The sequence below is a fragment of the Strix uralensis genome, chromosome 33 (genome assembly GCF_047716275.1).
Source record: "Strix uralensis isolate ZFMK-TIS-50842 chromosome 33, bStrUra1, whole genome shotgun sequence".
Lineage (NCBI taxonomy): Eukaryota > Metazoa > Chordata > Aves > Strigiformes > Strigidae > Strix > Strix uralensis.
Genome location: NC_134004.1, coordinates 2746700 through 2760221, shown reverse-complemented (window position 1 = coordinate 2760221; position 13522 = coordinate 2746700). Strand labels below are relative to the sequence as shown.

Here is a 13522-nt window from a genome sequence, read left to right as displayed (position 1 = left end):
GAGGGGCAGGATGAGGCCTGAGCACACCCCGGGGCAGAGCAAAGGGGGCACGGAGGGGCAGGATGGGGGCCCTGGGACCCCCTGTGAGCTGAGGGGGGGTCTGAAGGGCTGGGAGGGGCAGGATGCGGCCCCAGCCCTCCCCGCAGCCGCAGTGCAGAGGGGCAGGATGAGGCCCCCACGCAGGGCAGGTGCCTGACCTCCCTCCCCGAGCCTGCCCCCCCAGCCCAGGGATTAACCCCGAAACGGGGAATAAAAGTTTCCCCTAATCCTCTCGGGGAGGGATTACCAGCACGGCCGCGCCCATGGCCGCATCCTGAACCGGCCCAGGACCGGCCCCCGTTGCCTTTTAATCCATCCGTACAAGCCAGGGACGCTGCAGCCCCCAGCACCGTCCCGCTCCATCCCCAAGCGCCACCGAAGATGCCGCAGGCAAAGATGCCGCCGTCCGTCCATCCGTCTGTCTGTCTGTCCGTCCGCTGGGCTGGGGCCAGTCCCTACACGCCCTCGGTGGCCCCTTCGGCCTCGCGGGACAGGCGCCGCTCGCCCTGCGCCGGGGCGGCCGCCAGACTCTCCGCCTGCAGCAGCAGGTTGCAGCCGAGGAAGAAGATGGCGAAGGCGACGGCGAGGCAGAGCACCAGGACGATGGCGATTTGGGTGGCCTGGGCCACCCACGTGTCCCCCCGGGCACTGGCCTGGGCCAGCGTGGCGTTCATCTCCTCCTCCTCCTCCTCTTCCTCCCGGGAGCGGAGTGCGGGCGTGCGGCGACAGACAGGGAGGGTTTAAGTGATGTCAGGGACCGTCTTTGCCGCCCGCGTGGCCCCCCTTGCTCTGCCGAGACGCTGGTGCCCAGCAGATGCCCCCCCCGGGGTGGGGAAAGCAGCTTTGCCCCCTCCCTCGGTGCTGTGGAGGGGTGCAGAGGCCTGTCCCCCACCCCACTACCCCCTCAACTGCCAGGATGTGACCAAATTCCATGTGGAAGGAGAAATACTTTTATTTTTGCCGCAGAGGAGGCAGCGAGTGCAGCTCCGGGCCCCGCGGGGAAGCGGCTCAGCCCCGGGGGTGCCACCGAGGCGGAGGGGGGGGGACACACGGTGACGTGGGACTGGCTGTGCCACGCAGAGCGAGTTGGAGCGGCTGCTGGCACGGCGGGAGGGGGTTTGGGTGGCACGTGCCCCCACTCCGGGCCGATCTGCCGGGCTGCGAGCCCAGCGCTGATGCCACAGGCGCCGACCAGCACCTCCCACCCCAGGACTCACCATCCCTCAGCCAAACTGGGAGCTGCTGAACCGGTTCTCCAGGACATGGCGCAAACCAAACCAGCAGCAACCCCCCAGTTAAGGGCCAGGCCACGTCCAAGCTCCTTGCAGAGGCTTTTTGGAGGTGGAGAGGAGGGATCCGAGCGGCGACGCTGTCCCAGAGGGTGAACCTGCCTCGCTGGCACCCGGTGCTACAGAGCCAGCGTGTCCTTGATGAGCCGGCGCATGGTGGTGGTGACCGAGGTGCCCAGGGAGTCCGTGATCTGGTAGGAGATTTTGTACAGGTAAGGCTGCACGTCCTTCAGGCTGGTGTCGAAGACGTTGTCCACCTCCGACTGGGTGGGCATCTTGGGCAGGTACTCGTGGCGGTTCATCACCTCCACGATGTTGATGATCTTCTCGCAAAGCTTCTCGCCCACCTTCTCCCGGCAGATCTGCCGCTCCTGCTCGTTAGCCAGGTTCACCACGTTCACCTTGATGGTCCACAGCTCCCAGGGGATGCACTCATCCGGGAAGGGCCAGCGCGATTTCTTCTTCTGGTAGAACTCCAGGGAGATCTGCCCCATCCCGTCGCTGCCCGAGTTGCGCAACGCGTCCTGCCGAGAGAGAGCACGCGGCTCAGGGGGGGCCAGGGATTCACCTTCCCCTCGCCGGCGAGGCCGCGGCACAGCCCACACGTTTTTAAGCTCCCGCTTTCGGCCCTGCCGGGTCCCCGCAGGGCTCCCTTACCTTGAACTCCCCCACGGCCTTACGGAGGGCCCGGTCCAGCTCCTCGGAGGAGACGCGGACGTAGGCGAAGTCGATGAAGTCGCAGTCCACGTCCTGGGTGCCCACGGTGCCGATGGAGTAGGTGCCCTCCTTCTTGTAGTGGAACTTGCCGGTGCTGCGGTGCAGCAGGACGGTGTGGAGCACCGCCAGCATGGCCTCCTCCACCTGCCGCCCCTCCACCGACACCTCCAGCACCTCCGCGCGGCAGTTCATGGCGGGGGTGGCTCTGGGGCGGGCACAACGACAGATCCTGTGGGGGAAAGAAAGGTGTTGGGGGGCAGGGGGGGTTAGTTGTGCCCCTGCTTGGGTAGCAGCCGCTCCCTTCACCCACCCCCGGGGACTCTGGTGTCCCCGTGTGTGCCCTCCCCACCCCACAGGGACCCAGATATTCCAGTCCGGGCGCCCCTCGACCCCCCAGTGTCCTGCTCTGGCCCCCTCACATCCCACAGAGACCCAGGAGTCCCGATACGGACCCCCCCACATCACAGTGGTCCAGGGGTCGCGGTCCGGGCCCCCCAATACCCCACAAGAACCCAGGAGTCCCGCTGCGACCCCCACACACACACCAAGAGCCCCAGGCCCCCCCTCAGCCTCGAGGGCCCCGGCCCACCCCGGCCCCAGCCGCCTTCATCCAGGGCCCCGGCCCCCCTCACCCTCTCCCGGGACCTCAGCCCCCCTCACCCCCGCGGTCCCGGCCCCCCTCACCCTCTCCCGGGACCCCGGCCCCCCCCCGGGCCGCCGGCCGGGCCCGCACTCACCGCCCGGGCCCGACCATCTGACCGCGGGGAGGAGGGAGGTGGGGCAGCCCATCTGCATGGGGGGGTCGGGACTTACCGTCTATCGAAGTGGCGGCGTCTCCCGCCGCCGCCGCCGCTGCGTTCCCTCAATCTACACCTCGCACCGTTCTAGCTGCGCCCACCGATGCCGTCCCCCACTGCGGTGCAGCCCCGGGAGCTGAATGGCCGTTCGCGTTCCGCCGGTCGCTCCCCCCGCGCCTCCGCCCGCTTGGTTCGTTCCGGGAAGGGGCACCATAGAGCTGGGGGCTGTGGCGGCGCAGAGCGGCTCACTGCCCCGAGGGGGCGCTCCCGGGCGCACAGCGCCCCCTGGGCTGGAGGCTCCGCGGCGGTACTGCAGCGGGGCGGGGGGCGCCGTGACCCCCGGTGACCCCCGCAGCGCCATGGGCCAGGACGGGGTGGGGGACGCGGCCCCAGGGGACAAGGGGATTAACATGCAGACACGGGACATGGGGCCACCGGGACAAGGGGAACACGAATAGGGGGGACAGGGGGAAAGCAGGAACACAAGGACGTGGGACCACAGGGGCATGGGGGGCAGGGGGACGTATGGGTACAAAGGACGGGGGGGACACGGGGACATGGGGCACTGGGATACTGGAGAAAGGGACATTGGGGACAGGGGGACATAATGGACACAAGGGACAGGGGGACATGGGGCACTGGGGATACTGGAGAAAGGGACATGGGGACAGGGGGATGGATGTGGACACTGGGGACACCATGGGGACATTGGGCACCGGCCTCGTGCCACGCCAGTGTCCCCTGACCAGTCTCGGCATCAGGCCACCCCCGCTGCCACGGGGACACGAGTCCTGGTGCGAATCACAGGGAGGGCTGCGGCTGCGGGGTGTCACCGGGCCGAGGGCCGGGCACACGCCGTGACACACGTGTCTGTGCCGTGCGGCCCCAGGGCAAGCGGCATGGCTGGAGCCGGCCGCGGGGTTATTTTTACCTGGCTCTGCTGGCACCATCGTCCCTGTCCCTTCTGCAGCCACCCCTGCCAAGGGGCTGGGGACAGGGACGGGGCTGGGGACAGGGACAAGGTGGGCAGAGGCCAGTCCTGTGCTGCGGGGAGGGGGCAGGGACCCGCCACCCCGCTCCAACGCAGCCGGTGGCCTCCTGGTGGCTTTGGGGTGGGGGTCAGCACCGGGACGGGCGGTGGGACAGGCGGGTGCTGAGCTGTGACATGGCACAGTGTGGCACGGCCACTCCTGGCCCACGCTGGTAGCCCACCCTGTGCCCCCCACATCCCCGTGGGGGGGGGGGGGGGGGGGGGCTCTCCTGGCCCCCCACAGACCGACCCCCTGGCCACGGCCCCGCCGTGCGTCAGCGCTCTCCCCATGGCGGGGGTGGGTGGCAGAGGGGGGGGGGACAGGGGACAGAGGGGCCCTTGTTGTTCGCCGCCACAGGGCCCCCCCGGCCCAGCGCCTCAATGTGGCCCTTGTTCAGCGCCGGCCCTTGGTGTCCCCATTAACATTTGCTCCAGGGCCAGGCTGTCCCCGGCCGGAGGAAGGGGACAAGCCAGGGGACAACGCCAGCCTGGCGTGTCCCCTACCCCACCCCGGGCCCCCCACCCTGTCACCAGTGGGGATGGGGACCCCAACCACCATCACACACACCCCCAGCTCCCCCCCCACGACTGACCCTGCCAACGGCCACGTCCCTGGGGACGCGGCGGGGGACGCGGTCACGCTTCCCGGTTATTTTGGGGAGGATAAATCAGGCGGGCGACAGGTGCGGGGCCGTGGCAGCCGCCGCCGCGGGGGTGAGTGACGGTTCAAGGGCAGCAGCGTGGGCAACGTGCGGCTCCGGCGCCGCGGCTGTGCCCAGCCACCCCCCCTCAAATCACCCTCTATTAAATATAGATGATATTAGTAACGGCGGGGGGGGGGGATGCATGAGAGATTTCAATGGTTCTCAGTGTACGTACAAGTTTATATACAGAAAATGGCCAAAAGAGGAAAAAAAAAAAAAAAGAAAAAATATAAAGGGGAGGGGGACGAGGCTGGGGGGGTTGGAGCCCCCTCCCTGTCCCTGCGCTCCCCGCTCTGTACAGGACCCGGCCGCTCGCTATTTACAACGGGGGCATTTTTACAGGGGAGAAGGGGAGCACCGCACCGGCGATGCCCCCCCCAGGGCGGGGAATGGCACCGGGGCTGCTGTGCGTCTGTGCCCGGTGCCGTGAAGGCACATGGGGGGACCTGGGTGTCTCCAAGGGGACCCAGGCATCTGAGGGGGGGACCCAAGCGTCCCCGGGGGCGATCCAGGTGTCCCCGGTGGAGGCAGGGGGGGGTCAGAAGGGCAGCGTGTCCATGAAGATCTTGTCGACGATGGGCGGGGGGGGCACCAGGTCCTCTAGCTTCAGGTAGAAGATGCGCTGGAGGCCCTGGGTGCAGAGGCTGCGCAGCTCGGGCAGTTTGCCCAGCAGCTTGGAGAGGCAGCCGGGACGGCCCGGCTCGGCCCCCGCCGCGGCCACGTGGTCCTTCAGGCAGCCCACGATGCGGTTCTGCAGCTCCTCCACCCGCTTCGGCTCCTTCAGCCCGTGGCGGTCTGCGGAGGGGATGGGGACGGGGCGGGGAACAGAGGTGTGAGGCCAAGGTGATGGCTGCTGGGTGGGGAAAGGGGCCCAGCGGTGGGGTGGGGACCATGGCGGGGGGGTCCCACCTGTGATGATGACGAGGGCGGCAAGGCAGGAGAAGGAGGGGACGTCGACGCTCATGCGGTGCAGGCTCTGCGAGAACTCGAGGATGGCGTCGATCCACTCGCCGAAGCCCCGCACGCACTGCAGGCGGTGCAGCACCACCCCGTTGCAGAAGATGAGTTTCCCTTCCTCCGGCTTGGAGCTGCGGGGACAACCACGGGGTCAAACCCCCCCTATACCCCTGGCACGGCCCCGGGCTCCCCTCCACGCCGCGCCAGGGCTCACCGGTACGCCAGGCGCAGGATGAAGAGCTCGAGGAAGGCTGATTCCAGCAGCAGGTCCTGGTCCTCCTTGGGCAGCTCGGCGAAGCCCTGGATCTTCTCAGCCCACTTGCGGATGACGTCCATGGAGCCGGTGAGCAGGTCGTAAAACTGCTGCACGTCCACCGAATCCTCCTTCTCGAACTGGCACGGCGCCGACTCCTGGAACTGTCGCGGGGACGGCGACGGGGTCAGGATTCGGCCTCGGCGTGACCCCGGGGAGGGCGCGGGGCTGGTACCGGCCCTACCTTGGAGTAGTCGAGCTTGGTGGCACTGGGGACGGAGTCGATGTGCGCCCGCACCAGGGAGGTGATGAGGCTGACGGGGGATGCGTCCGGCGGCTGCTTGGGCTTGGAGGGCAGCCGGCCCCGCCGCCCCTTCAGGCTGTCGGTCCGGACCACTGCGGTGAGGGACATGCCATGAGTATGTTTGTCCTCATCGCAGCCTGGCAGAGCCCTCCCTGACTACGCTCCTGCTGGGACCCCCCCCCCACCCCAGGACAGGACCCCGGTACCTTCTTTGACCATGCCGACGGCCAGGCACTTCTGGAAGCGGCAGAACTGGCAGCGGTTCCTCCGCCGCTTGTCCACGGGACAGTCCTTGTTGGCCAGGCAGATGTACTTGGCGTTCTTCTGCACCGTGCGCTGCGGGCGGGGAAGGAGCGGCCCAAGCTCAGCCCCGGGCGCCGAGCCGCCGAACAAAAGCCCTTCTGTCCGCCCCTGCCTCCCGCTCCAGCCCGGCATCCGGCTCCGCGTCCGCGGGGAGAGGGCTCCCGGGGCCGCGCTCCCTGCCCTGCCCCTCCCCGGGGTGACCCGCAGCATCCTCCCGCTGCTGCAAAGCATTGTGGGAACATCCCGGCAGCGGGTTGGGGTGAAGGGGAGAGGCGGGGGGTTCCCTTTACCTTGAAGAAGCCCTTGCAGCCCTCGCAGGTGCGCACGCCGTAGTGCTGGCAGGACGCGTTGTCCCCGCAGACGGCGCAGCGGCCCTCGCCCGCCCCGGGGCTGCGCGCCTTGGCGGGGGCCAGCGCTGGCCCCTCCAGCAGCGGCGAGGGGGGGGCCAGGGGCAGCCCAGCGAAGCCCCCGGAGGAACCTTGGCCCAGGGCGAAGGCGTCTGTGTCCAGCAGCCGCGGGTCCAGGCGGGGCGAGGGTCCTGGTTGTCCCTTCAGGGTCCCGGCGGCCCCGCCGGGGCTGTGCGCTGGGGGGCCGAAGGCGAAGAAGGGGGGCTGCGACCCACCGCCCTTGGCTGGCTCAGCCCAGGGCCGCCCGCCCTCGTAGTTCGGGGGGGGTGAGTAAGCCCCGAAGGAGCCCTCCCAGCCCGCAGCCTGGGGCGGCTGGAAGCCCGGCGTGGCGGGCGAGGGGACGGAGCAGGGGCTGCCGTAACAGTCCGAGCCGCTGGAGGAGAGGGTCTCGTCCGGCTGCCCGCCGAAGGCGCCGGGGTAGCAGCCGTACACCTGGAAGTCCTCCAGCTTGAAGGCGGCGGTGGGCTGGCTGCCGGCCGGCAGCTGGTAGAGGAAGGCGTCGAACTCGCCGGCGTAACCCTCCATGAAGGTGCTGAAGCTGGGCAGGGCGGGGGCGGCCGCCAGATCCGCTCCGGCCACCTCCATGGGGAAGCGGCCACCGTCGGGGCTCAGCAGCTCGGCCGGGCAGCGCTCGCAGGGGCCAGCGCCCGCCGTGCCGTACTGCGCCTGGATGCAGGGCATCTCTGCGGGGAGAGCGGGGCGTCAGCGGGGACCCCGCCACCGCGCCCACCCACCACCCCCCGCGGCCTCTCCAGCCCCATGAGACGGGGTGAGAACCGCGGGGGCTTCCCCGGGATCCCCCTCCTGCCAGAGTGGGACCCCCGGAGCTGCCGGCGGCCCTGGGAAAGGTCACGCCCAGCCAATGGGTGCAAAGGACATTCCCCAAAACGCTGGCTTAGCAAAGCCGCCGAAAGGCAAGGAGGGAGGAATGTGGCCGGTGGATTCCCGAGCCCGGCCGGGGGAAGACGGAGCCGGGGCTGAACCAGAGCTCGAGGGTCCCACTCTCCCCCCACAACCCGTTTCGAAGCCTTTCGGAAAAGCAAACGCAGCCAGAGCCGCCCCCCCGGCCCTGCAGCCCCCCGGCACAGATCCGGCCGCACGTAAGACCTCGCCGGAGTCCCGGGTCCAGCTGAAAGCCAAGCCAGGAGTGACCCCGGTGGCAAGATGATAATGTAATTCATCTTGCAGACCTTTAAAGGTCACGTCGTGCCTGGCCCCCGGCCGCCGCAGCCCCGGCACAGCACCGCTGCCAGCTCAGCGCCAGCCCCCGGCTTCCCCCGGCCAAGTCCGAGCAGCTTTTGCCGGCGCCCAGAAAGTCGATACCCGCCCTGGGAGCCGCGTTTAAAAATACCCAGCGTGGGTCCAGCCCTGGCACCCACTGGGTGGCATCGACCCCCAGCCCTCTCCCGGTGCCCCGGGGGGGGGGTTTGTGCCCGTCTGCTGGGGAGCGGGGCTGGGCCGGGCTCAGGCGGTGGGTTCAGAGGGGAGGGTGACCCCCCAGCTGCCTCCTGGCCCCCCCCTCCAGGGGACACGAGGCTGCGCTGGGGACATGGCGGGGGGGACACTGGCTCTGCTTTCCTCACCCACATGCAAATCCCGGCTGCAAATCCCGGCCGGGCCATGCAAAGCCTCGACGCTTCCCGCCGGCCTGGCGCGGGGTTTGTCTGGCAGCAGCGGGCAGCGCCCGGCGCGGTCGCCGCTTCCTTATTCAAATCCTTTTGCCCTCACCCAGGCGCTGGCAGCGTTTGGGGTCCCCCCTGCCACGAACCCCCCCGTGGGACCGGGCACAAATTCCGGCAGCAGCCCCCACGCTGCCCACGGCCCGGGCGCTAATTGCAGATTCCTCATTTGGGAGTGCAGGCAGCTGCCCGTGCCCAGGCCTGGAGGCTGGTGGCAGCCCCTGGCACCGGGCCCTGGACCGCGGGCGGGCGAGAGCAGCCGGCAGCGCCGGGGGGGGGGGCGGGGGGGGAACGCTGCCCACCTCCCTGCCGGCACCTGCTGCCTTGCCTTGCCAAAGCGCGGCCGCTGCCAGGCCTGTGCGGGCAGCGGGGAGCCTGCCTGCACCGCCATGCCCCCGGTGCTGCCCGCACCGTGCTGCCCGCACCGCCATGCCCCCGGTGCTGCCCGCACCGCTCTGCCCCCTCGCGCTGCCTGCACGGTGCTGCCTGCACCGCGACGTCCCCCGTGCTGCCCGCACCGCCTTGTCCCCGGTGCTGCCTGCCCGCTCCTGCCCGCACGGTGCTGCCTGTTCCGGCTCCGTGACCGCTCTGCTCGGGGCTCCCGGGGCGCTGCCCGCTTTGGGGGTGTCTCTGCCCGCCCCCCCCCCCCCCGAAACGGCTCCCGGTCCTGCACGGCTCCTCCCGGAGCCCGGCGTCGGGCGCTCCTCGGGACCCCTCGCTCTGCCTGTCCCTGCCCGGTGCGCCTCCCCGCTCCCCGAGCTCTCCCCGGTGCTACCGGGTACCCCCGAGGGCCAGCCCCGCACGGCGGACACCGACCGGTCCCTTCCACCGGGACTCCCCGCTCCCCCGGTGCCACCGGGACGCCCGACCCCACGCACTGTGCAGGACGCCCCGAGCCCCCGGTGCTACCGGGACACCCCACTCGGTTCCCGCCGCGAAGACCAACCCGCTTCTCCCCGGGACGCCCGATCCGGTTCTCCCCGGTGCTACCGGGACACGCGACCCAGCTCCCCCCGGTGACACCCGACGCGCTTTGCAGGACGCCCATTGCCCTGAGTCCCCGATGCTACCGGGACACCCCACCCGGTACCGCCGGGACACCCGATCCAGCTCCCCCCGGGACACCCGACTCCACGCGCTTTGCAGGACACCCGCTGCGACTTGCCTCTCCGGTACCACCGGGACACCCGACCCGGGTCTTCCCCGCCCGGTACCACCGGGACACCCGCCTCCCTGCACTTTGCAGGACGCCCACCACCCTGAGCCCCCGGTGCCACCGGGACGCCCGACCCGCTTCTCCCCCCACCCCGGTGCCACCGGGACGCCCGACCCGCTTCTCCCCCCACCCCGGTGCCACCGGGACGCCCGACCCCCTGCACTTTGCAGGACGCCCACCGCCCTGAGCCCCCGGTGCCACCGGACCCCGTGCACCTCCCGGTGCGCGCACCCCCCGCGGCCATCCCGCCCCCGGTGCTCCCCGTACCCGGGTGCCCGCTCCGGTGCCGCCGCTCCGCCGGGCTCCGGCCCCGCCACTACTTTCTCTTAAGCGCTCGGTGACGCGCGGGGCGGCGCGCGGGCCCGTGACGCACGGCGGCGCCGTAGAAGGCGCGGGGGGGCGGTTCCGGCGGGGGCGTGGCCGTGACGCACGCGGGGTTCCATTGACGCAACCGCGGCGCCCGCGCTAAAAATACCCGCGCGGCCCCGGCTAAAAATAGCGCGGGCGCCCCCCCCCCCCCCTTCCCCCCCGCCACCTCCGGGGCTCCCGGGGCCGCCGGCAGCGGCGATGGGGAGGCGGGGGGGGGAGGAACGACGGGACGGAGGCCCCGGTGCCGGCACCGGGACGAGCGGCGAGCCGGGACGGGCAGGGGCCGGTATCCCCGGTGCCCCCTCGGTGCCCCCGTCCCCGGTACCACCATCCCGCTGTCCTCTCGGTGCGCGTATCGCCGGTGCTCCCACCCCCGGTGCTCCCTCGGTGCTGACATCCCCGGTGCCCCCTCGGTGCCGGTATCCCCGGTGCCCCCTCGGTGCCCCCATCCCCGTGTCCTTTCGGTGCGCGTGTCTCCGGTGCCCCCATCCCCGGTGCCCTCTCGGTGCCGGTATCTCTGATTCTCCCACCTCCGGTGCCCCCTCGGTGCTCCCCCCATCCCCGGTGCCCCCATTCCCGGTGCCGCTATGCCCAGTCCCCATATGAGCCGGTATCTCCGGTGCTCAGTGGCCCCGGTGCCGGTCCCCCCGGTCTCCCTCCGCCCGGTCCCGGCGGGGAGACCCTGGCGGGGCCGATGGAAAGAGAAGAGCGGCGGGTGCTGGCGGGCGCCCAGCGCCGGGAACGGCGCCCGCGGGCTGGAAAGATGAGCTCAGCCCGGGCCGGGCCGGCGGGAGGGCGAGGAGTGGGCGGGGAGGGAGCCGGTACCCCCCCGGCACCCTCCGGTACCCTCTCGGCACCCCTCGGTAAACCCTCGCTACCCCCCGGTGCTCTTGACACCCCCCGGTACCCGACCCGGTACCCTCCCGTACCCGCTCCCGGCGGCGAACTGGGGGTCTTGGGGGACCCGGCCCGCCGTGCCCGGTCGTTCCCCCCGGGTTGGCAGCCCCGTTACTCCCCCCCCGTTATTCCCCCCCGTTAGTGCCCCCCCAGCAATGCCCCCTGCAGTGGCAGAGCCCCCCCCGGCACGGCCCCGCCGGGGGGTACGTGTCGGGCACCGGCCCATCATCCCCGGGGCGTCGGTACCCCCGGTACCGGGACCCTGCCCGGCTTCACGGGACCCCCCCGGCCCCGCGAGGAGCGGCGGGCGGGGGAGGTGGGGGGGGAGCGCCCGGCACCGGAGCGGACCTGGGGTGCAGCACCGGGAGCCCGGGGGGGGCACAGAGGCACCGGGGGTGACGGTGCCGCCTCCTCCCGCCGCCCGTTACCTCGCTCCGGCCCCGGCTCCCGCCGCCGCGCCCCGCCCGCCCCTGGCGGGGGCCCCGTGACGTCACACCTGGCCGCTGACGTCCCCGGGATCCCGCGGCATCACCGGGGCCGCCCCCGCGGGGGATCCCCCGGGGCTCGACCGGGATCTCTGGGGGTCCCCGCACTCCGCGAGCGGCGCGACCGGTACCGGGGCTCGGCCCGGGGCTGCAGCCGGTGCCAGCCCGGGGGGTCCGGCCAGGAGCCCCCCGGGACAGGGTCAGGCCGGGGGTCCCGGAGCCGTCGGGGGTCCCGGAGCGTGGCCGGCGCAGCCCCCTCGCTCGGTGCCGGTGCCACCGGAGGCAGGAGGGTGACGCCGGCGGCCCCCGCACCGGGAGTAGCTGTACCCCGGGAGAGAACGCGGGGCCCAGGCCCGGCCCCGGGGGAGGAAACCCGAGCCCGGTCACCCTGGCAAGGCCCCGGGGGTGCACGGGGGGAGCCCCGGTTGGCACCGGCCCCGGGGTGCCGGATCCGCCCCAACACCCCGGTGAGGACTCGGGGACACGGTGGCCACCAGCCAGCCCTTCCCGCTGGCCCCAGGATGGTTGGGGCTGGGTGGGTGTCGGGGTGCCCACGGCCGGGGGGTGTCGGGGTGCCCACGGCCGGCGCTGGCTCCCTGCTCCTTGTCGGTACCGAGAGGCCGCTCGGGGCGTTCCCGGGCCGCTCCCGCAGCCGGTGCCCGGTGTCCCGCCGGCGCCCGCCCAGCCCCGGGCACACGCAGCCGCAGGTCGGGGCTAAAAAAAGCTGCGCGTGGGGCGGCAGCTGCCGGGGGGGTCCCGTGACGGGGCCGGGGAGCCCCGACACCGGCAGCGGCTGCGCCCGCGGCCCCGGCGGCCGGACCATAAATGTCCAAGCCCGGAGCCGGCCTGGAACCGGGACAAGGCGGGAGGCGGCGGGAGGCGGCCGGGCCCCGTCACACGCACAGGCACGCGGCACACGCGTGTGCACCCGCAGCCTCGCGGCACGCACACGCACGTACGTGCGGCTCTAGTACACACACGTGTAACAGGCGTGTGCACAGGCAGCCTCACAGCACACACATGTACATGTGGCTCTAGTACACACATGTGTAACACGCGTGTGCACAGGCAGCCTCACAGCACACACATGTACATGTGGCTCTAGTACACACACGTGTAACACGCGTGTGCACAGGCAGCCCCATGGCACACACATGTACGTGTGGCTCTAGTACACACACGTGTAACACGCGTGTGCACAGGCAGCCTCACAGCACACACATGTACATGTGGCTCTAGTACACACATGTATAACACGCGTGTGCACAGGCAGCCCCATGGCACACACATGCAGCACACACATGTACACGCAGCTCTGTGGCACACACACGTGTACATGTGGGTCTAGTACACACACATGTAACACACGTGCACCCGCAGCCCTGCAGCACACACATGTACGTGCAGGTCTAGTACACACATGTAACAGGCATGTGCACCTGCAGCCCCGTGGCATGCACACACATGTACGTGCAGTTCTAGTACACACACATGTAACATGTGTGTGCGCAGGCAGCCCTGCAGCATACACATGCAGCACACATGTGTACACGCAGCGCTGCAGTACACACACACGTACATGTGGCTCTAGTACACACACATAACATGCGTGTGCACAGGCAGCCCTGTGACACACACGTGCAGCACACACATGTACACACAGCCCTGCAGCACACACACATGCACACACGTGTACACACAGCCCTGCAGTGCACACACATGTGCACACATGTGCAGCACATACACATACATGTACCCACAGCCCTGCAGCACGCACACACACACATGTGGCTCTAGTACACACACATAACACATCTGTGCACACACAGCCCCGCAGCACACACATACATGTACATGCAGCTCAAGTACACACATGTAACGTGTGGACAGGCAGCTCTGCAGCACACATGTGCAGCACACACACGCACACGCAGCCCTGCAGCACACACGCAGCACACACACGCACACGCAGCCCTGCAGCACACACACAGCACACACACGCACACGCAGCCCTGCAGCACACACATGCACACACGTGCACACGCAGCCCTGCAGCACACACACGTGCACACACGT

General features: G+C 70.4%; 2 protein-coding genes across 5 annotated transcripts; both read right to left on the bottom strand.

Moving 5' to 3' along the window:
- Nucleotides 1-973: 973 nt before the first annotated feature.
- Nucleotides 974-2816, bottom strand: ATG101 (autophagy related 101). Of its 4 annotated transcripts, XM_074854000.1 has the most exons (4): nt 2783-2815; nt 1986-2274; nt 1634-1852; nt 974-1519 (listed from the first exon to the last, which is right to left on the bottom strand). In XM_074854000.1, exons 1-4 carry the CDS (start codon nt 2797-2799, stop codon nt 1448-1450), a joined length of 597 nt encoding a protein of 198 aa, XP_074710101.1. In that variant the 5' UTR covers nt 2800-2815; the 3' UTR covers nt 974-1447. The 4 variants fall into 4 exon arrangements, with proteins under 4 accessions (XP_074710101.1, XP_074710102.1, XP_074710099.1 ...); XM_074854001.1 differs by having other exon boundaries at nt 974-1852; nt 2783-2816; XM_074853998.1 differs by having other exon boundaries at nt 974-1852; nt 2730-2796.
- A 1919-nt stretch (nt 2817-4735) lies between these two features.
- Nucleotides 4736-7609, bottom strand: NR4A1 (nuclear receptor subfamily 4 group A member 1). Its single transcript, XM_074853922.1, has 6 exons — nt 6684-7609; nt 6297-6426; nt 6031-6182; nt 5748-5950; nt 5486-5664; nt 4736-5371 (listed from the first exon to the last, which is right to left on the bottom strand). Exons 1-6 carry the CDS (start codon nt 7479-7481, stop codon nt 5115-5117), a joined length of 1719 nt encoding a protein of 572 aa, XP_074710023.1. The 5' UTR covers nt 7482-7609; the 3' UTR covers nt 4736-5114.
- Between the last annotated feature and the right edge of the window lie 5913 nt (nt 7610-13522).

Coding starts and splice junctions, on each gene's coding strand:
- ATG101 (XM_074854001.1), bottom strand. Junction 1,853..1,985: donor AGGCCGTGGGGGAGTTCAAG/GTAAGGGAGCCC, acceptor CTCTCTCGGCAG/GACGCGTTGCGCAACTCGGG.
- NR4A1 (XM_074853922.1), bottom strand. CDS start 7,481: ATGCCCTGCATCCAGGCGCAGTACGGCACGGCGGGCGCTGGCCCCTGC. Junction 6,427..6,683: donor GCTGCAAGGGCTTCTTCAAG/GTAAAGGGAACC, acceptor CCCCGCCCGCAG/CGCACGGTGCAGAAGAACGC. Junction 6,183..6,296: donor CGTCGGCATGGTCAAAGAAG/GTACCGGGGTCC, acceptor CCCTCACCGCAG/TGGTCCGGACCGACAGCCTG.